Source organism: Silene latifolia, chromosome 2 (genome assembly GCF_048544455.1).
Source record: "Silene latifolia isolate original U9 population chromosome 2, ASM4854445v1, whole genome shotgun sequence".
NCBI classification, from domain to species: domain Eukaryota; kingdom Viridiplantae; phylum Streptophyta; class Magnoliopsida; order Caryophyllales; family Caryophyllaceae; genus Silene; species Silene latifolia.
Genome location: NC_133527.1, coordinates 161,838,295 through 161,861,365, shown reverse-complemented (window position 1 = coordinate 161,861,365; position 23,071 = coordinate 161,838,295). Strand labels below are relative to the sequence as shown.

General features: G+C 40.3%; 1 protein-coding gene across 1 annotated transcript; it reads right to left on the bottom strand.

Moving 5' to 3' along the window:
* Window positions 1–108: 108 nt before the first annotated feature.
* Window positions 109–22,341, bottom strand: LOC141643213 (auxin transport protein BIG). The gene is made up of 14 exons (XM_074452261.1): window positions 21,826–22,341; window positions 21,633–21,739; window positions 19,260–19,425; window positions 13,141–19,163; window positions 11,611–12,228; window positions 11,303–11,483; window positions 10,772–11,006; window positions 6,139–10,689; window positions 5,836–6,058; window positions 5,318–5,722; window positions 4,665–4,808; window positions 2,486–3,511; window positions 1,547–2,050; window positions 109–1,014 (listed from the first exon to the last, which is right to left on the bottom strand). Exons 1-14 carry the CDS (start codon window positions 22,088–22,090, stop codon window positions 244–246), a joined length of 15,219 nt encoding a protein of 5,072 aa, XP_074308362.1. The 5' UTR covers window positions 22,091–22,341; the 3' UTR covers window positions 109–243.
* Between the last annotated feature and the right edge of the window lie 730 nt (window positions 22,342–23,071).

Sequence of the window (23,071 nt, the reverse complement as noted above, 5' to 3'; positions counted from 1 at the left end):
AGTTTAAATAACCCAATTAGACTGTTGTTTTTTTAGTTGGTTATTAAGCTCTCGCCAAACGTGCATTCTCAACAAAAGGGAAGACAAATCTCTCATACAAAGCGGAAATGATTGGCAAAATGAGACATCTTTCATTGCAAAATGAGGAACAATCAAATAGTCTGTCAAAATCAAGAAGTAATCAACACAAAATTACTCGACATAATAATGTACACCATATTATATCGTACACAAAACTATGGTTTAGCCCTTTCCAGCATTAATGGCAGCATGTACAAATTCTTCACAACTTTTGAACCCTCCAGAGAACACATCAGCCAAGGCCCCAATTACGTCAAACGCTTCCTGTAAATCCCCAATAGATGTCATGTCATCCAACCAGGACAGGAGCTCCTTTGAGAATCCCACCAGCTCTCTCACATTCAACACTTTCTCTTTCATCCCCGCTTCCCAAACCTCAACCTCCTCCTCCTCATTCTCTTCTCCTGCTTGTCTCGACGACCCCTCCCCGCTGGTGGCACCCGACTTCCTCGGTTTGAAGAATTGGTGTAATTGCTCTATCAGACCGGTGTACACAAGCATGGGTTGGACGATGGGAAGGAGATCATCACTAGTGGGGCCCAGTGCTCGGCCTGTGGACCTGCTATGGGCGTGTTGCATGTACGCATGGTAAACCCCCCGCTGCAAGAAGGTGGGCCGGTGCTGGAGCCATGATTCGTACGACTCGGTGAGGAGGGAGCTCACCATCATGAACTGGACTGTCTCTTCGGTACCCCCGGTAGAAGGCTGTAACGGAGATGAGGGGGTAGTTTTAGAATCTGAGGACGATGAAGAGGATGAGGCGAGATATGATGAGATGGACTTTGCCATTGATTGGCGTTGAGAGGCACTTCCTTGGTCTAACAGGTGCCTAGCCATCTGAATCATAAACGGCAGGAATTTCGAGTTGCTCTCTTTCCCTCCACCTTTACTGTCCACACTGAAAGAGGCCCCCGTAGCGAAACGTGCTAGCATCTGTATGGAAGACACCAATTGTAAGGGACAGTTCTGGCTAGGATGAGATATACAGACAAAATCATTCTTAACGATACCCCTACTTGGATTTCAGGTTTCAAGCTCACCTTATTTAGGTCGAGTTATTCAAAAAAAAGAAAGAAAGAAAGAAAGAAAGAAAGACGTGCATTTATGAGGTCGGGATAGCGTGGGTAGGGTGGGGGTGAACCTGAACCATCCACAAGCCTAACGATGGCGTCAATAGCATCTAAATAAAGGAATTTAAAATCATTTGGAAATAAATAACAGAATGTTACTTAAAAAAAAAATAGCATTGGTGCCGACAATTTAAAGTGTCATTTTTAATTCCCCATCCAAAGAATACCAATAGAGAGAAGGGGATGTTCTAGAAACTAATACTGCATATTAAAAGTACAGCAGAAAGAAGCGTATCCATGGGAGCATCAGTGCGATTAGGACAGCTATTCACTCAAAACAATATACAGGCCACACAGAGAAACACTAAAAAAACAAAGATAAAAAGAGAGCTTACCAGAACAATGTCGTACATCAACAAACGAAGGCGGCTTCCATCAGCACGTCCAAGAGCACTAAGACTATCCCAGTACTGATCTACATAACGGACATACTGAGCCAATGGAACAGCAGGCCCTCTAATCGGAAACAGTGCATTACAAAGGGTCTCATTATTTCTCAGAGTAGCGCCTTCCCACTCTTTCTTAGGATTTTTCAGAGCAGAATCTGCTCTCTTGGCCTCTTGATGACACTGAAAATGGATAATATTGAAATGGCTCACAGTAGTATATACACATTCTCCCCTAGCACTTCCTGAATTGCCAGAACCTAAGTTCACCCGTTTACTGTAAGTGTAAACGCCCAGTAGATCATTGGGTCTTAAACTATAGCCTTCCCGGCAGACCATGCAGGCCAACCCACCTTCCTCTTCCTCCACATCTTCAAAACCTTCGAGATTTGGCCGAGCAACAACTATACGTTCTCCACCATCGGAACACACCTCCTGCCTCATTCCAAGTCCCTGTACCCATTCCAATATTCCAACATATTAGGCAAGCAGCAAGTATGTTTGTAACAGCAGAAATTAATGACAAGTGTCAATAAAACAACCAAAACTTAACTATTAACCAAAAAAGACTCGACTCAAATATATATGTCGCTTGATCTGGAAAGTTACCCTAGCCCAAACGCCAAGTGTACAACCCAGTAGATTCAAACCCGAATAGACCTGATCCAAAACCACCAGAACCAAAAATGGCCTGGTCCGAAATGAAAGACTTGAAATAAAACCTATATAACTATGACCTGAAAAGGCCTGAATGGCCCAACCTGTTACCACCCTTCTCAAAACAACCAAAAGACGGGCTGGCCCATAACTAAAATGACATGAACCTCAAATGATCCATTTCCCAGTCTGACTCCATATGATTCTCGTAAATTACAAATAAGGACATACCTGTAGCAATTCTTCCCTCTTCCTTAAAGCTCGACGTCTCATCTCATCCCTAGTAGCATGCCGCAACTTGAGAATTTTCTCCCCCAGAAATCCATCTCCCTTCCCCTCCTTGTCAGATAGAGTATCCAACAAATTTTCAGCTCTAGCTCCGATGTCGTTCTCTCCAGATACTCCTTCAAGTGCATGAAGCAGAGGCAAGATCCCTCCCTCATCAATACAATTTTGTGTAGGCAAGTGCCCCATAGATAATCCTCTAAGCATGGACAAGATTAGTGGAACAGATGAAAGTTTCAACCCCAGTCCCCATTCCGCAGTAGATTTGTAACCAGGCTGCCCAGCAACAGCAAATGACTCTTTCAGATGTTGAACAGCAACTCCCGTGATCCCTCTCTCCAGAATGATATCTTTTAATCTCTCACCGCAAGAGCTTGTTTTGAGGGATTCAGAAACTCTAACAAAATTTTCAACAGCAAATCTCTGCTCTGCAGCTTGCTGGGCAACATTCTCATCTTTCGGATTGTCTTCATGTTGCTTTTGAAGCCTGTCAAATTCTCCCCAGTTTTGTAAATATGGGTCAAAATGCTGGACAAGTGCTTCCATTGCTGAAGGTTCACCATAGGTTAAATAAGGCAATATTCTAGCAACCATCTCAGTGTTCCTTTGTTGTTTATTTGATTTCTTTAGGCCAGAAGGATGAGAAAGTCGCTCCAAGAACATGAGAACCATCTTCTTGGCTTGTTCACCTGCGCCACTTTCTTCACTAGTGACCGTGAGACCACTTTGTCCAATGCTTATATTGTCACTGTCATTGGCTTCCAAGGTAAGTGACTCGACAATTAAAAGAATGCCTTCAGCTGCTTCCATAGCATCCACAGAGAAAGCACGTCTCGCCGTGTCAAGCAGTAGACCTAAAGCACCCAACCTCAATAAAGCACATCTATTCTCCCGTATCTTGCAGCAAAGCATCAAAAGATTGAGCACAGCAATCAACTGGTCATGGTTGGACTTCAGATCATCACGTAATCGCTGTAAAAGAGATGAAATTTGTCACATTCGAATCTTCATATTAACATTTTAAAGTTGTAATTATGGCATCACAAAAAGCTAATTATTGAAAACAATAATATATGTTTCCTCAATGAATCATCTTCAAATACACAATACTACAATTGAGATGGCACATTTGTGGCCATTTACGCATTAACAGTCTTTAGTACAATCACGAGTCCATACAAAAAATTTCGCCACAATCATCTTATTTTCATCTAAGCCCCAATTCTGTCAGACAATAATAGAATACTAAATAATAAAACCACCACCACAAGCACATTTTTTTCCCGCCAATCTAGCCATAATTTCTGTTGAAAACTAACGCTTCCTAAAGTAACTCCTAAATTGAAGCATTTAGTTTTAAAAAAAAAAAAAGTTAACTTAAATTTGTTTCATCATCTTCAAAAGTTATACTCCCTCCTAGTCGCCGTATTGTTCCCTCTTTCCTTTTTCATGCTAGTCGGATTTTGTTCCCTCTTTCCTTATTTGGAAACCTTTGTGTGGTTCAAATCCAATTTCATGTGGGGTCAAGTGTTTTGTGTGGTCCAAATTCATTTCCTTAATTTTTGTGTCCAAAAGCAAAGGGAACAAAACAACCTTATGTGTACCATGCGGTAAGAAAAATAATAAGAATTATGTTTAGTACTTCACATATACATGAAATTAGTTTCAAGCCATTAGGTCGAATGTGTCAGGATTTGACCCTAAAATAACGGGTCATTTAGAGTTCTGAATCGTTTGGATTGCATGTCATAATTTACAAAACTTTACAGTAAAACAGGTCAAACGTTCGGGTGTAAGGGTCGGGTTAAATTTTAACAGGTTAATTGTAATGCATGATTCCTACTTTTGTACAAGTTACACAAAACATCATACAACTGATTTTGTTATCTTAAGAACCTTTATTGGCGTAATTAACGGCCGAAGTCATTGAGTAAAAATAAGACAAAGTTAGGTTGAAAAGGATCGGCAAAAATGCTTGAGATATTTTCAAAAGTAAAAAGTTTAAAGTGGAATTCTTGCAATAAAATTATAAGTCAAATTTGAAAATACTATTATATATGCCCGTGCAATATTTTGCACGGGTGTTAAGCTAGTGACTTAATAGTTCAAGAAACTGATGTTTCACCTTAGTCATGTCCAAAATAATCTCAAGCCCACCATAACTCCTAACTGCACCTGCTATCGCAAATTCAACTTCCGGGTCCTGGGATTCCTCCCTATCTTCCTCCAGCTCTTTAATCATGGGTTCAGTAGCCTCACCATCAAGCCCCTGTTACGATCAAGACAAATAATAGTTTAACACAATCAACTTCAAACCGCTAAAAAGCTCATACAATTGAGTTGATTCTCAATTTCAAATTTTAACAAGGCAATTTGACAGTCATACAAAGAATAAAGCAACCACAAATTTATTTCAAAGTGAACTACCCAGTAATCTAACTTTTAGGGAAAGCACATAATGACCAGCAAGTGAAATAAATCCACCCATAAAACAAAAGCTGTTAAATCGCAAAAAGACATCCTAATTTATATACATTCACAACGAAGTTTAGACTTTAGAAAAGCTGCACCAACCAAGTCCACTTTGGAATCCCACACTCACACGTCTATTATGTTGAACAAGAATCAAAATAAAGGACCCTATTATAACAACTAACATCTCTTGCAATTTACGATAATCAAGACTTGAGTTAGAAATTTGGATCTAGCAAAATGGAACTATTTAAAGACACAAAAGTACAAAACCATTAAGTAAAAGGTACTTTAGCAGTAAGCTACCTGAAGACGATATGTCACAATCATCGGAGGGCAATCCCTTGCTGAGGCAGAACCACCAGAAGGCAATACAGAGGCATTAGCTCCAGAGTTTGAAGATGGAACATTTGCCTTCTTCCATACTTGCTCATAGACTTGGGCAATGCTTAAATCAAGAGAAATGATATTACCAGCAACTAGCAATTCCATTCCATAGTCATCTTCTACAAGCCCCAATAAATCTAACTGATGACAGATTTTGTTTTTCACATCACGCATGAGCGGACCAATTTCAGCACTGGAATATGGATTTTTGGTCATGGACCCTCTGATAAATTCTTCCTGAGTGTGTGCCTTATTTAGAATCAACAGGTAAACAGACTCTGGCTTTGATGGAGAGATCAGATTACATAGCTGCTCCAAGATGAACTGTATAAGATAGAGAGTTAAGTCAGATGGAGTAATATAGTAGTCACTAGATAAACTTACAAAAATAGTAGTAAGTCCATATAACAAACAAGGATAGGTTTATTTATTTCTACCAATGAAGTTTGCCCTTTCTTCTCATCTCCATGAATTTGCAGGCCGCAGATACATGCCTTTATAAATTGTCGCTTATTGTCATCGCTCTCCTGCAAAAGACTCTCCAGAAGATCTTTTAGAAGCATGTTGCAATCACTTATCAACTTCGTCTTCTGAACCACTAATCCCCGAATAACAATGAGGGCTTCAAGGACTTCTGATAACAAGTTATCTCGCATAAATCTGGCACAGGAACAAACATAACGTAAATACTTTGGCAAGGAGATAATTTTCTGAAAAATGCAAATATCCATTAGCTATACCTTGCTCTGATATTTGGAATCTCCAGAAATTTTCCAAGCAGCTCTATTAACTTGTGAAGTATAAACCCCTGTGAAATGTCTATGTGCAGGCTCCTCTCCAGGGATTCAATGTTATTAACCTCTTGGGTGATCAACTTACAAATAGTACTCAAGCATCCCCGGACAGTGAGGAACAGACGAGCATCTTCCGTCTCTATCATCTTGAAGAGCAATTCAAAATACTCCGCAGCGTTTTCAGCAGCAGAGAGAGTCGAAGGCAACCATGTCATCAACAAGTTCAACAAGCGAAACTGCCTCGCTGAACTCTGCGAACACAGAAGGTTTACCAGTATACACATTTCCGACCTTATTGATTGGGAACAGGCACTTAGTATGAGCCCAGAGACCCATGATCCCAGCTCAAATGACAGCAAGTTATTTCTTGCACAAGCCCTACGCTTCCATCTCAATCCATACTTCAAAGCTAGGAAATCATATCTCTGAGGTCGCGACCTATAACCAGCACCTTTGAATACTTGTGAAACTTTGTACTGCCTCCTGACAAAATCAAGATATGATGCTCCTTTCTCCCATTCTGAATAACTCAATATCTGTATGTCCTGAGCCTTTTGTGAACCATCCCAGTTTCTCTCGGCCAACTCCGGTACAGACTTACCCCCACTGACTGCAGTGCCAAAGCTACTAGGAGAACCTTGACTGTTGTCATCCTTTAGTGGCGCAGTCTGAGAAGATTTACCTCCAGCCTCTTTGTCCACTATGTCGGGTTTTGGTGGCGTACAAGCTTGGGATATGATACGCAGGCAAGGGAGGATAACATGTTCCGAGATGGCTGGATGATTGGAACCCACCTTTATTGAAGTGAATAGCAACTGGAAGACAACACGTAACCTCGATTCCCAAAATTCATCAGTTGAAGAACAAACCTCAGAAAGTAACAACATTTCTTCTCGGGTTGCAACAGCAATATCCATAGATCGATGATGTTCAAGAAAGTACAAAACTTTCTTCTGCATTAAATTATTCAACTGACCGACAGCACTCATATCACCCTCAGAAAAAGCACAAAGCACAGCTCTGGCTTGTGCACGGGCAGACTTTGGGCCTTGATGAATGTTGTTCTCAAACAATTCCGTTAAAATGCCCAGAGAAACAAGCTGTTTTTTGAAACTGGAATGCTTTGATAGAACCTGTAATATCTCTAAGCACTGGACAACAAAAGTACTAGCACAGCCATAGCAGCTGCTGGGTGCTCTCGACACTATAAATCTTGTAGGTTCCGTGGCCTTGGCACAATTTTTTTGGTGCAAGTAGTTCATTAAAACTCGACGAAGCCCTTGCAAAGTCTGGACACTTTTGCTCACTGAGTCGAAGGCTGCTTTGCACTTCTCACCATACAGGACACCTAAAAGTGCAATTTTACGATTTATCTTGCACGAAGGTCCAGGCAAGGAAACCATCATCTGCTGTACAGAATCCTTCTGCTGTGAATCCAAATCGTTTTCACCAATGCTGGATACTATCTTCAAAAGAGGTTTCTTGAATCCTAATAGTTGCTGATACCTCCTATGAGCATTTTCTGATTCAGATTCTATTGCTGCAAGTCCCCTCTTCATATCATCATCATTCTCCATATTATCAAAAGTAAAGCTGGGTTTTGCCATGAAGTTGAACTCAAAACGCCCATACTTGCTGTATCCACATTCATTACACAGAAATGAATCTAGATTCTCATAATTGATATTGCGGCATTGTCTACATTGATATGCATTTTCATGGCAATTACTGCAAATACCATGCCTATCAGTGACAGGACGACTGCATCTTGGACATTGCAATGGCTCCATTGATGAAGCCTGAAGATTTTCATAGAAGGAATCAAGTTCGATCATGAAGTTACAAGCAGTAATTGGAATCGGGAAATCTACTTTCAGCTCTGTCTGATTAAAGGTGAGATGACAACTTTTGGCTCGCTTCCACAAAGACCAATTATTTTTTAGCTCAGACAAGTCAGCCACAGGCCTGTTGTTGTAATACATGTTCAAAACTTTCACTGTTTTGGACTTTCGAGCATCATGCACGTTCATTGTAACAGACTGGATTGTGTAGCTCCCTGTACATTTCACTATTATGCGATTGTCTGTAAATTTTGTCTCAGATTTAAGGCTCTCCAGCTTCATTCTGCTATAGGGAACTTCAGGAGAGCTACAAGAAACACAAGGCTCACTCTCTAGATAATAACCATCGAATTCCACAAGCCCACTCAAAGTATTATATATACGGGAATTCGGGTGATTAGCCAAAAGTTCATTCTGCGTGTGCAGGGTCTCGTAGAAGCACTGAATCACATCAGAAGTAAGGCATTTATCTAATAGTTCACCGCTTAATTGCTTTGAGCTGACATCAGGAACCTTTCCAAGTAAACATGCTAGCAAATCAGTATACTCAGCAACGTTTGGCCCATACATAGGCAAGGATTTCACTTTCTGCAAAAGCAACTTCAACATTGTCTCCTTGAATAATGATTTTCCATGATGCCACATCCCCTGAAGAACATATTTCGCTTCAGAACGAACAGCACTTGAATTCCACTCTAGAAGGAAGCAATCAATAAACTGTATCAAAACTTCACCAGCTTTATCAGCAAATATTTCGACGGCCACTTCCATGTCTAACAAAGACTTCTCTGAACCAGGCTCAGCTCCGTCATCTCCTCTCTTTTTCTTCTTAGACTCATGAGACTGGGTAGAAGATCTATTTGAGGACACCCCAGCATCCCCTGGTTCAGTCTTCTGAGAAGCGTGGCTTACATCTTTTCCCGTGTAAAAGGCCACATTCAGGAGTTTAAGCATCTGAATAACCGACTCCTCCCCGAGAAAAAATATCCATTTCAACAGAAGTGGTAAAACATCTAAATGCCTCAAACAATACTTCTGCCAGTTTCTAGGACGAGACGTAGCTACTTCAGCCATGGTGGACAGGCACTTGATAATCTTAACACTTCTCTCATATGAGACAGAATTTTGAAAACCCCCAGTTTTGCTAACGTGTTTATGCAACTTCTTGAGCTCACTAGAGAACTGCCAGGAGTCCCGAACACTGTAGTAATGAGACTTGCTCCCACATAAGTGCAGAAAGAGTCTTCTTGCATACCTTCTGACAAAAGTTGTATGTGTATTATTTATGTAACTGCAAAGAACATCTTGATATCCATCCAATTTCAACTCTTTGCTGGAAGAAATCTTGTAAACCTTCTCTTTCTCCCCAGTTTTATCGTGCTTTTCAGGACGAACCAGACTGTAGACCAATCGAAAAGTATTTTCCAACAAGAGTCTATGGTAGTCGGCAAAAACGTCTGCCCTGTGAGCTTTCGCATATGAATCTGAAAAGAATGGGGAAAAATTACCAGCAGGTAGTTCTCTTCGCACAGTCAGTAAAGCCCCACAACCAGACCCAGGGTGCACATCAGTTGAACCTTCAAGATTACCAGCTGACGACTTGAAAACATGAACCAGCTGCTGCAAAATATCCATGAGGTAATTTACAAAAGATTGTTGCCGCAAAGTAGTACACGCTCTATGCAACTGAGAAGCAAAATCATTCTTCTCTTGGTCATTTGAAGGTCCAGCAGAAGTAATAGCAGCAGACAAAGAGTTTTGAGGATAGTTTCTATCATGTACGTCAGAAGATCCACCTGATTTTGGAGCAGAGGCATCATTCCCTGGCTGGTGCCAATTCCGTAGCATCAAGGTGAAGAACATAAAGAGAAGAATTGTGACTTCACCGCAATTAGACCTTTTTCTTGCTACAAATTGTTTGTTCAGATCAATCTCAGCAAAAAACCACTTAATCAGGTTATCCAAATCTAAGCTATCAGGCTTTGAGCTGTGTATAAATGGTCCACCAACAGCAGAAGATAGACGGTAGAAAAGTTGCATAACTGGAATAGCACGAATACCAGAAGTTGTCTCCATCCAGCCGCGTAACTGTTCTAGGAGTTCAGAGAGAAGCAAAGAATTTACAGCTCGCTTCGATGCTGAGATAGAGACAGGATCAAGCACTGAAGCTGAAAAATCCTCCGGCTCATTAGGTTCCAGTACATGAATAGATGGAGTAGAATTTTGCAGATTGACGTGTGACGAAGTTGGTAAAATATTTGGATCACTTAACTCATCAGAAAACTGCATCACATTGCCTTCTCCCAATGTTTCCATCTCTATAGGAATTGCCGTCATTGGATGATCTCTAGAGTGTGGTGGAGGTAGCCTGTCTGCATCCAATACTTCATAACACGCCTCACACAGATCAAAATCTGGACAAATGGTGCAATGCCATCTACGCCTCAGTATAGGAACTGTAGAGCAGCCATCACAGCAATACTGAACTGAAGATGTCATTGAATCTTCTTCTATCATGGCCTGTGTGTTACCACCAGGAGCAGTCATGTCATCAGCATGGCTCGAAGCTGAAGTAGCATTTTCTGCTCCATCATCAGTAGCTAGCATCGTTTGTTTTGGAAAAGGAACTTGTAGCAACCTTGAAGAAATTGCCAGGCTGCAGAACCCATCAAAGAAACAGTCAATAGTTCCGCTCGTACAAGTTAAGTATAAAAAGAGAAAGGTGTGTAACTGATTACCTGCTCGCAGTCTGAACAGCCTCATTAGGAAAAAATAGAAGTTTCTTTAACAATGAAACAGCTGCTGAAACAGAATGTCCACCTGAATCTTTTCCGTGAAGAGCCAAACATTCAGCATAACAATAGATGAGTTCCACCGAAGAAACAACAATACTGTTCATTGTCTGTGTGTCAGGCTGCTCTATCTCTAATATTCCCCACAGGACTTGCATAAGCGCATCAACCACTTGTGAACCTGAAATACCAGAAGCATTTGCCTTTTATAGAGGTAGATTTTTTTCTTTTTTTTTTTGACAACTGTTATAGAGGTAGATTTCAATATTTCATAAATTCCACTTGGGTGACCTAGAGTGAAAAACAATTGTTCACTATAATGGATTTGAGCATTTTTCCCACTGGTGACTTAAGGTATAACTTGGTTAAATTCGATCTAAATCAATGAGCGTAATGAAGTGCAAAAAAAATCAAGTAACAATTAAATAATCAGAAACGGGGAAAGGGAGGAGATCATATCTAATCTCAGTCTCATACCATCTGTCTCAAGAAAAGCGGCCAAGTTTGACCGTCGATGTACAGCAATCTTAGTTACTGCACGCATCTGGGCCGTGAATTCCTCAATTATCCAAGCTGCAGTAGAACCACCAATCCCCAACCTTGACAATAGCAAAGCGGTGGACTTCAGCACACCAGGAAGGCGCATGCTGTCCTTCACCTGAATCAAGTTGAAACTAAATGTAAAAGAAAATCACAAACAACAATACCAGTATACCACAAGCTTGTGTGAAAACAACAGAGAAAAGATAGAATTTGAGGAAGGAGTGTCATGAAACGGCAAGTACGTGATAATAGATCTCCTTCTTAGGAAACATAGCCTGCAAAATACGGCACGCAGCAGACTGTAGTAATAGCTCCCTGTCGCTTTCAAAAATTGTTTCAAGCAGCGGCCTACATTTAAGCATGCCCAATTCTGATCTCACATCCTCCAATTTCAAGCATCCGAAAGGCTTGCGCAGTAGATAAAGTCCTGACAGGAGCTTGAGTCCATCAGCTAACACCTGTTCCTCAGCAGGTGCAGACTGAACAGTATGGTACTTTTTCCTGGATGTAGTAGTCCATGAGGCACTTCCAAGAGCATGCGCCTCCATGTCAAGAACTGCTTCCATTTTCTCTTTCCAACCAAACTCATCTTTATGGCGACCGTAAACCTCCATTGAGTCTATTCGAGGCAATGCTGAGCTATTGAAAGTAGGCCCAACTGAGACTACAAATTCTTCATCAGCGAGGAGACATTCAGCCACAGTAAATGGAATGTCATACCAACATCGCATGCCCTCATCCAATTTAATCACTCTCTGAAATATGCTAATATCAGAGGGGATATAATTTGCTGATGTATTTCCAACATGTACACGGATGCCAACCATTACTATGTCTGGGTTAGAATTTGATACAGTGATCTGGAAAGAGGAAAAAAAAAATGTGAGATGAATCATGACAACACAAGAACCACAGAATAGATCACCAAAGATCAATCAGTGAATTGAAAAAATACAACAACAAAAAAGAACAAACAAAAAATTCAACTAACCCATACATTAGCTAGTTGTGAAACAGTGATAGACAATTTCCTCAAAGAGTTTCTTGTAATACTTACAAGTGAATACCATGCTGTGGTAACATTTACTGTATAGACATGTAACTTTAAACAATGGATCTACATAATCTCCCACAGTCCCACCTAAACAGAATAAGGGAAAGGTTGGGTTTGGATGGAGGGATTTGGAGGGAAAGGGAGGGGAGGGATTTGGAGGGATGAGAAATCCATTGTTTGGTTAGCACAATGGAGGTGGAGGGATTTGGAGGGAAGGGAAAATGGATCCCTCCATTTCCCTCCTTCAAGCCAAATTATTTCCCCTCCCAACAAAAGAAAGATTTGGAGGGAAAATCACCTCCTTCATTCTCCCTTTCCCTTCCCTGCTTCCCCCTCCCCTCCCTTTCTCTCCTTTTTTGGTATCCAAACAAGGCCTAAATGCATCTAAGCCACTTATGATCGAATCACAAAGAGGCTCTTCACAAAAGAACGCTCATGAGAAACGCAAATTTACCAGCTGTTTCACAGGTAAAAAAGGGCCACAGACAACTTAACGAGCTAATTTTTTCCATTTCATTGTACCACAAAGCCAGATAAGAGAAACTTTTGGCTAACCAAGATCTGGCAGTGAACATCAAATTAATATGCCACTTCCTAGTTACACATTTGAACAGATGATTTTATGAAATTCGAATCACAGATGGTAAGAAAATTCCGAAATTTACAGTCAAAATGAAATGAAATCACGGCAAATAGAATTTGAAGACAGCCAGTATACCTTGAACCCAGAGGGACTGGAACTTTCAAGAAATCCATCTTCAGATGCCAGGCTTTGCTTAGCTCCTTCAGAGTCGCCATTTCTAATGGCATCACCACCCAATTTCACATCGGAAGTGATGCAAACTGTCTTCTCAAAAAAATCAAGAGGAAATTCAGGATTTGCACTTGAGTAAGCTTTATTACTAAGAATATTTGGACCTAATTTTTTCACTTTATCTGCTACTGGATTTGGAACAGAATCAAGATCAGCTTGAGCATGAGAAAATATCTGAAGGCTGCCATCATCATACAACACAAGTGTGTGGAATTTGTCCTTAGATATAGGCTTATATGCAGTAGCACCAACAACAGGTGAGTTTGAGCCAACCGCATGTCGCAGACTCTGAGCAAATATATCACTAACCCCAAAGGAGACGGCAAACGCAGAATTTGATTTCCAAGTTGAAAAGCAAATAAACAGCCCACTACCAGGTAACAACTCTTTCCAGTGATGCAAACCAGCTGATCGTCGTTTGCCATCTTGTTCATCCTCATATATTGCAGACATCTCAGATAAAGAAGTTGCACTTGAATTCAACCGGCCAACAACTGTACTTCCATCTTGATATGAAACTACGAGCAACTTATAGGTTGCTGAGAAGTACAAAGACGACCCTTTTACAAGGACATCCCTATTGGGAACCTCAACAATTTCATTTAATTGTTTGGTCCCCACATTACCTTGTGTCGACAGCTCGAGCTTGAACAAGCTTCCTGATTCTGATAGTACAACAAGGTAGACTTTACCCTGAGATGCCACGGAAATTACTGCATCCGTAATCATCTGATCCGGTAAGGTAAAGTAATGCAGAGGACTAATGTTGTCCTGTGAAAGATCATAAATCTTCACAAATCTATTAGTCACAACCATTAGTTGCACCTGAGAACCGGGCACCCAATCAACCTTCCTGATGTAAGCACCCTGAAGGGCAAGCTCAATGGCAAGACGGTCAGTCACCTCACCTCTTGGACTCACAGTAAAAATCTGGCAATCCTCATAGCCAACAACAGCAAGATAATTCTCAACCACAGGGTTAAAGACAAGATGTGCAATTTCAAATCGAACAACATTCTTGGACAAAGGCTTGACGTTGGTTTTGTCTGCAGTCACTGGTGCAACAGTGGCTTGTCCAATCAACTGGCTAACATCAAAGATAGCAACTTTATCACCTTCTCCTACAGCAAGACGACCACGAATACTTACGCTGAGCAAAGATTTCATAAGAGAACCGCTAGCTAAAAGTGATCGTAGCTCTTTCGAATTGGAGTAATCAGCCTTAATCTTCAAATCTAAAGATCCACTCTTGTAAGCCTTCTTCAGCTGCAGAAGATCTGAACCAGGTGAGAGTATTTTATCTTCTCCTAGAACGAGATTTTTATCACGTGAAACATTGCAGTCCCTTCTCCTAGTGACAGATGGCAGCAGCATGGTACAAATTTTAAGCACCTGAGCCTCAAGGTCAAGTTCTTCGTATAGACAATGGACCTCCCCTTGAATGTCTTTGGGGATAGAAAGCCTCAAAGAGTTATCTGCTTCCATAGAGACGTATTCATCTGGATCCGAATCACTATCAGGCAGCTGATCCCCTTCCTCAGTGAAAGAGAGTAGGGGTTGAAAACTAGCAACGGGTCGTGCTTGTGTTACACTGCTTTCAACAAATTTCCTCGGCTTTAGACACTGGCAAGTGCTACCTCTAACACCTCCAGCTCCACAATCGCAAAAGAAACGACTGGAGCGGGAGTAAACAACTCTATGGCCTCGATGACAAACTTTTGCACAAACAGAGCAGCAGCCTTTCGAAACAGTTAGATCACACGTATAACAGAAGTACCAATGCTGCTCCATGAAATTGCTGCCACTGGATGTAAATGTGCAAACTTTTGAAGCAAGTACCCGTTCACAGCTAGAATCATCTTCTTCATCCTTGTCTATGCTAGCAGCTTCTCCGTCAGATGTTCCATCATCCTCATCTTCATCTATAGATGCTGCATCACACTCGAAAGGCGTGGACCTTCCATCTTGAGTAGCAGCGAGGACCAATGATTCAGAATGTTTTTTTGAACCAGATGAACTACCAGAGAATAATTTACCATTGTTTTTAGCTGGCACAATATTTAAAGATCCCGAATCACTGAGGATGGACTCAAAAAAGTTCAGAAGGAACTTTAGCCCTTGAAGCTGATGATCATGAGCAGCCAGCTTTTCCATCAAAGACAAGCTTCTTTCAAGCAGCAATCTCATTGATGCCACATCTTTTAGAAGTTGAACTACAAATCCAAAAAAAGACTTTGCAGTATGAATATCATGCACTTCAAATGCCGTCTCCAGAGAAAGCAGCAAAGCATCAAACAAATGGCGGTAAAGATCTCTACACAACGGATCATCATGAGATACAAGGCATTGGACAAAACACATTGTTGACTCTTTGAGGGGCGTTGAACTTCCTTGAGAACATGCAAGAGTCGCAGAATCTTTAACTGGGTAACCCAACAGTCTCTTCTCTAACCACTTAGACACACAACTGATATCCATGTCAAGAAATTTCTTTTGCACATGATGTTTTACATTGGGACATAAAGCCCCTGATATAACATCAATAAAGAAGTTCAGAACTTTAGCATTTACTGTCTCAGATTGACAGCTGTCTAGAGAATCAATCAAAAACAGTAAATCACCACGCAGTGAACCATATAGGTCAACAACCCGTTGGGAATCATCTTCAGCGCCAACATAAAATTTGAAAATGTTGATCCTCAAAGGATCTTTGATAAGACTTTCCATTATATCAACGGCTTTCACCACCAGCAGTTCAACCATGCTGTGATCAGAATCCACTGCAAAATTTATGTCCCGCAGAAAACATTCAATCTGCTTCGTAAGAAATAACAAGCTAAAATCTGGACCTGCTGCAACAGTGCATCCACGACATATATCTCCACACTTCTCGCCTAACTTCTGTAGAATCTTGTCATATTTTACAACCATCACCGAACAGAAAATTTCGTGTAGTAGATCAGTGTCCACAAGAAATCCGCCATTTGTGTCTTTGACTTTAAACAGAAGATCAATAAGACATATTATGCTTTTGATACTCAACATGCAGGAAATGAGAGCACCACTAGAAGTCTGAGGATGTGAGGGGAATCCATGCATCATGCATTCGGAAAAAATTGTACTTAGCACCCCTGAAGACTTCTTGCTGATTACATTGTCAATCTTTGAAAAGAGACCATAAGCAGTCTCTAGCTGCCCATGAACAAGATCCTGCTTTACCAGATTCTCCTCCTTCATGTCACCAAATTCAGTATGCTTCAAAAGTAGAAGATGAGAACGGCTCTGGGAACAAGACTGGTGATCACTGATAGTGATCAGAAAGGCCTGTTCGTACATCTTAATGTATCTTGCTAAAAGTGAAGATAAAATTTTCAGCACCAAAGGAGCACTGCCAGCCTCCACTATCCGGCTCATGAAGGCTTCTGCAGAAGCAACAAACTCTGCATCAGATTTGTTGTCTGCCAATGGTAGATTCACTCCAGCGACACAATTCTTTACACAATAACTCCCCAAGCCTGTATTAAGCAAGGAAAGAATCAGAGAAAGCCACTGCCCATTTCTGAGCAAATCCCACCCGCAATCCTTTATGTCATCACACGTGGCTAAGCGTTGAAGCAACTTTATGCTCATATCCACAATGTCCACTTGGCTACTGACGTCGTCAAGACAACCCAAATACAAGCGACTAAATCGGATGAAGAATTCCATATTTGAGGTATCCACATCATGGTCAGAGAACGAAGGCACAGGACAGTCCAAGGTCAACCCAACACTAGGCATGTCCCAGCAAAGCAAAAACATATACCTCTCAAGAATCAAATCTTCAACAGTTGCGCCCTTCTCGCCCCTCCACAACAACAAAATCTGAGAAAAAACAGCACTCACGTCGTTCCAATTCAAAGTTGAGCTTCCAGTTGCCCCATCATTGAAACACAGTCTAGCAGATTTACATTCAAAATCAAGAAGGTGATTAACCAAGTTGCATGGTACAGGCTCAGTACATAAACCCATCACATAATCTACAGCTGGTGACAACCACGTTGAAGTAATGTTATTAGCATGACGATCATGGAATCCAACAAGCCGGGCTGCATTTAGCTTTGATCTGAAATCCAAGAGCAGCGATGTTGGACAGCCGTGAAAATTCAACATTAAATGTCGCAGAACTACGACCACTCGTGAAACTATCATACCCCAGCAAGACAGCTGCAAGCTGCTCAATCTTTTTGTCAGGGCAGCAAATGTTTTAAGAGTGGAAAAGATAAGTTCAGTCAGTGCTGCCTTCTCACTTTCAGAGGACAGATGAAAAGCCATAAGAATGATCTCCATGTGGAGAACATTAGGAAGAGAGGCTAAAAGTTCTTTCCATGAAGGGCAATTCAAAAACACCTCTTTCTCTTTCTCAACTATGAAATTCACAAATTCTGTATAAACCTTATTCCTCAAATGGCTCCCAGATGAACCCACTCTTTGTATTAAAACGTGAGCAAGCAAGGCAAGGGTTTGATCATTGTAAGCAAAATATCCATTTCTAATCTCCAGAATTTTATGGATGAGGTACTCTTCCATCTCATCAGAGATTGCATGACGCTTCAGAAGACCCTGCAACATCTCAAAGCATACCTCATGAACTTGATCAGTTTTCTTGTGCTCATTTAAAGCTGCGACACCATCAAACTCATCAATCTCAAAATTTTGACAGCCAAGCAACGACAGAAGTGAATCGATATGATTTCTTCTAAGCTTGTGGCAAGCATCCTCGTAAACAGAATACGACCATTCAGGAGAAAATATGCACAACTGAAGAAAGGTCGACAACTCCACGGCAGCCTGTATTATCAAGTTACAAAACCCTACAAGTGGATTAAGAACTGCAGATGTTTGTTCAAATCCATCATTTGATCCAACAGAACGACCACCCTCTGAAAACAAATCCCCAAATAGTGCTTCATCATCATGGCAAATTGTACTTTCCAACTCAGCGTTGCAACTTGGTTTAGCACCACTGGAACATGATCTCTCAAGCTTTGGCTGCAATTTCACTCCTTCAGAATGCAGGAAAACAAGAAGATGAAGCAAATTATCCACCCACTGAATAGATTTGGGAAATATAATTAACATGAGTTCCTCAGCTGTATAATTCTTCACCAACATAACGCTGCCACAATGAACACTACTGACACTTTTTACCTCTGTGCCAGCAATCGAAAATGAGATATCTGTGTCCAAGTCACTCGCCGGGTGCATCTGATGTCTATGGTTTTTCACCTCTCCAATGAGTTTGACAAAATAAATGACACAACGTGGGAAATAAACCAAAGGAATTTTGGAGTTACTGACTAACTTGTTGTATCTCCAAATGTTGGAATCCAGAAGACCAAATACAGAAGCAAGTATGCATGCCTTGACATTTTGGCAAACGCTCTTACCACAGCTAAGCAGTTGCACAAAATGCAGATACTCCTCAAGAATATTTAGCATAACACTGTCATAGCTAATCTCAGAATTCACATGGCTTCCCACAAAGTCAAGCCGCAGCTTAAACATAGTAGGAACCACGTCAGCAAAATCGGCAATACTTTTTAGTAAAGGATGATCCACTTCAAGAAATGGGATGCTGCCCACAAGATTACTAAGTAACTTCAGGATATTGGAAGAAGCAGACAATTTCCTCCGCAAGCTCAACTCAACCACCTTTACATCATAAGTTTCTTGAAGCTGAATAAGTTCATTGCAAGAGAACAGTAGGCGATGAACGCATCCTAAGTGAAAAACCGCCCAATGCTGAGAAGAAGACACCAACGAACTGAAATCATGCGGAAAAGTGGATTCCATGGGTGATTTTGTCATGTCAGGTTGCAAGAGGTTGGACGCTAATGTCGAAAGAAGCTGATCAACTGGCGGCTTTTCGCTAGAACATCGGACACCTATAAACACAAAAATCAACAAATCCATGATGTTATGCCAGCTAGTACTGGAGCACAATATAGTTAAGAGGCACCACATAGTCAGGAGAAGCGTACCTTGTACACTACACTTGGTGTGCTGTTCAATCAAAGAATCATCCTCTTGATAAAGGACAGAAGGCAACCCTTCCACAAGCAAATGTGCTGAACTGGACTGAGATGAATCAAACTCGCTATCTATTTGCCCAAGTAACCCAGCTTCTAACAGCTTCAATGCAGTATTCTGAGGCAAGGAGCGACATCAAAACATAGATAAGTGTTTAGTCATAACAGAGATTAGTTTCTATCCTTAATCCTTTTCAGCCACATGATACACCCAGTATCAGAATTTAGGACAGAAACAACGGTATTAAAGCCTTTCTATAGCCTGCATGAGTATATGACAAGTTCCAAAAACACAACAGCTTAATATTCAACAGTCATACACAATCCACATCAAGGTCCAGCACTAAAAGCGTGATGTTACAGAAAAACATGCTAATTAAAGACAATAATGAACTTGTCTAGAGGCTGTATAACTGATCTACTGAAGTACACATGAGAGAGTAAACCCAGTCCATCGTTCGACCAGTTAACGTTGCAGGATGTCCACTATATATCCAGCATGGTAAACAATGCCTAGAGAGGTCTCAGCATGAGGACAAACTATATCTAGTCTAGTATTTCAAGCTCTAGCCAAAGTCCATATATAACCGAAAACTAAGAAAGGGACACTGAGATAAACCTCCATTGCAGCATAAGAGCCTACACATGTACTTTAAGCTGTTTCAACATAATAATCCCCATCGAGTTAAAAGTAAATGTTTCTTATGCCAATCTCAATTTAAAAAGGCTATCAGCAGCCATAATGGCATACTGTGGTAATGAAAAATAGCAATTTTTAAAAGGGGCTGCTGGTTGGACTTTTCATAAAATACTGCTTTTCGTAAAATGAGGGTAGCATATCAATTTTTCAAAGAAACAAAAGAGAATTGATTGGAAGGACAGCCATGAACAAAAGAAGAAGTATCCAAAAAATTATGCTCTCCTACTGTCATATATAATATCAAATTCTATAAAAGCTCGTTCAAGATACAGCAGTTAGCTGCAAAGGGCATATCACAAAAGGTAATGGGAATCAGTGGTAAAAGACTAAACAACACTTCCATCACGGACGTATTTCACGACTCTACAGAGAACATTATCCCAAAGCTTAATTTTATCCGCGTAATCTTCCATCACTGGACTTTTCAAAGACCAAACTCTGCATATTTCTACAGACAATTCATCATACATTAAATTGGTTGAATAGCTTCTTCTCATCATTCATAAAGTGTGATACGATTTTCAATGCAACACTAACATTACCCAAGAGCCTTAATGGCTCACACTTGTGGCAGGGTAAGAGAGTTCGATGTACGTAAGTATGTAACCTTATCCCATGTTAAAAAAACATACTCCTGAGTCCTGACTGTGTAAAGGGAGTTGGATTTACGTAGTCTTACCTATGTGTTAAACAACAGACAGGCTTTATCTATATAACACATAATGAAGATTGTGTAGTGAGATACAACAGCACTCTACTAGTTCGTGATACAATAAGCAGATAAAAAAGAGGCTCTATCCACATAACTATAGTGAGTCTTTGGTCAATTGAAAATAGAAAATGTCATGCAACTTTCAATATAAATTACTACGTCCAATTCTTTGGAATTTCCTAACTTTTCAAAATTTGTGAGGGGGATTTTGAAAAAATTGGACACTTCCAAAGAATCGGAGTGAGTAATTTTTACATACAGCTAAGGACATTATCTGCAAATTAATAACTCCACTCAGTTGGAGAAGATGTCACAGCTACGAATATCTCAGCCTCATCGACGTTGTACTTGTTGCACTAGTTCTAACTTATAACATTAATCCAATAAGTCCAAGATATACAACTTTCCGCAAGTTATATTGCTCGACCAATTCTCTTCTCAAAAAATAACAGACGTCCAAGCACTACAATGAAGTTCCTACCTCCACTTCAGCAAGAAAACACAACGACAAAGTACTATTTCAAAATTGGGTAAAATACTACTCCACAGTCCACAGTTCGTACATAACTTCTCTACAACAGTTAGCTGAGATATAAAAGCGACATAACAGCTTAATTATCAGGACCTTCAGTGAAAACTAGATCCATAAAATCATACTCCTAAACGAAAGAGTCACAACATTCCTATTTACTAACTTCTTGGCCTAAAATAAGATGGCAAAAAACACATATCAGCTTGACTAAAATTATACAGTAAAGACACATCCCAAAGAAATCGACAATATTCCGAGAAACTATAATTACTCAACTGAAGCGACAATCAATATAGGCGAAAACAAACAAAATCAGAAGCAATAAGCAACTACAATCTCATAAAATTGTTAATTCAAGATTTTGAATGAAATTACACTAACCTGCAAACTGATATCATCACCGTAAAGCTTAAATTTCTCCAAACAACACAAAGCGAACTCAATGGACCGATGCAACGTAGCGACAACTACATTCTCCACTTGCTCAACTGCTCAGAAAAATCAACCGAAATCCATCAAATACGCAAAACAACAAATAATTTCAAAAACACGCCGAAATTCACGAAAAATGTACCTGAAAGAGATCGTGCAGCGGAAGCAATCAAAAGCGCGATTGATAAAACCGATTGAATCTGAGATTGAGTCCAAGATTGAAGCCCTAATTCAATCGAACTATTATTATCATCAGCGATCACTTCAACGCCGTACTTAAGGATACAGTAAAACCTGTGAAACCCTAATTTTGAAGAATCATGGCGAAATCTCAACAAAACATCGGTATTGTTGTTATTGTTGGCGGATAGAGCTTGGACGAGCTTAACGAGTTCATCATCCGCCATTGATGAAGTGCGATCAATGTGAAGGAAAGAGAGAAATGGTAATTAATTCATGGAGAGAGTGAAAATGGCGGAAGGAAGGAGGTTTATGGAGGTGAGTAAAGTGAATGAAGAGGGGTATTTATATGCGATGAATCGATGATGATCGTTTTATGTTATGAAGAGTACAACAAGACTAGAAGAGAATGACAAGGAAAGATGTTTGTTTCAGGGAGAAATGGGGTTTTTATTCTTTGCTTCAAATCACTTGTGTTGGTGTTTTTTCATTGGTTTATGGACTTTATTGTGACCGACTCTCATTTTATTTTATCATAATTTATTTTCATAGTATGCATTTTACTCATTATTATTATAATTCTACTTTGATAAGAGAAGATTAAAGAGAGAAAACAATATAAGAGAAAGTGAGTATTGTTGTTGTATATATTTTCATCCATGTACATGTGATACATATATATAGATTACAAAGATACCTCTTGGTGAAAGGTAACAATAAATTTCCAAGGATAAGGAGATGGAAAGTTACAATGGTTGGGAATAGATACAATGATTGGGGATGTAGGGGTATCATGGTCATCCACTATACATATTTTATAACACTCCCCCTTGGATGACCATTCCTTAAAATAACATAATGTCTGGTGATGCGCATGGAATCTTTGCGCGTTAAAACCTTACCAGGAAAACCCAATGGGAAAAACCATGGTGAAGGAAAAGAGTACAAATACAAAAAAACTCCCCCGACAAGTATATCACCAAGATCTTTGAAACGACGCAATCCAATTTGATGAAGCAACTTCTTAAATGTTGCAGTAGGAAGAGCTTTAGTAAATAGATCGGCTAAATTTTCACTTGAGCGAATTTGTTGAACATTAATATCGCCACTCTTTTGAAGATCATGAGTGAAGAAGAATTTTGGTGATATGTGCTTTGTTCTGTCACCTTTGATATAACTGTTCCGGGTGTAGTTCCAGAGCAGTGATT

Coding starts and splice junctions, on each gene's coding strand:
- LOC141643213 (XM_074452261.1), bottom strand. CDS start 22,090: ATGGCGGATGATGAACTCGTTAAGCTCGTCCAAGCTCTATCCGCCAAC. Junction 11,007..11,302: donor CGCTTTTCTTGAGACAGATG/GTATGAGACTGA, acceptor CTGGTATTTCAG/GTTCACAAGTGGTTGATGCG. Junction 1,015..1,546: donor TGATGTACGACATTGTTCTG/GTAAGCTCTCTT, acceptor TCTTCCATACAG/ATGCTAGCACGTTTCGCTAC.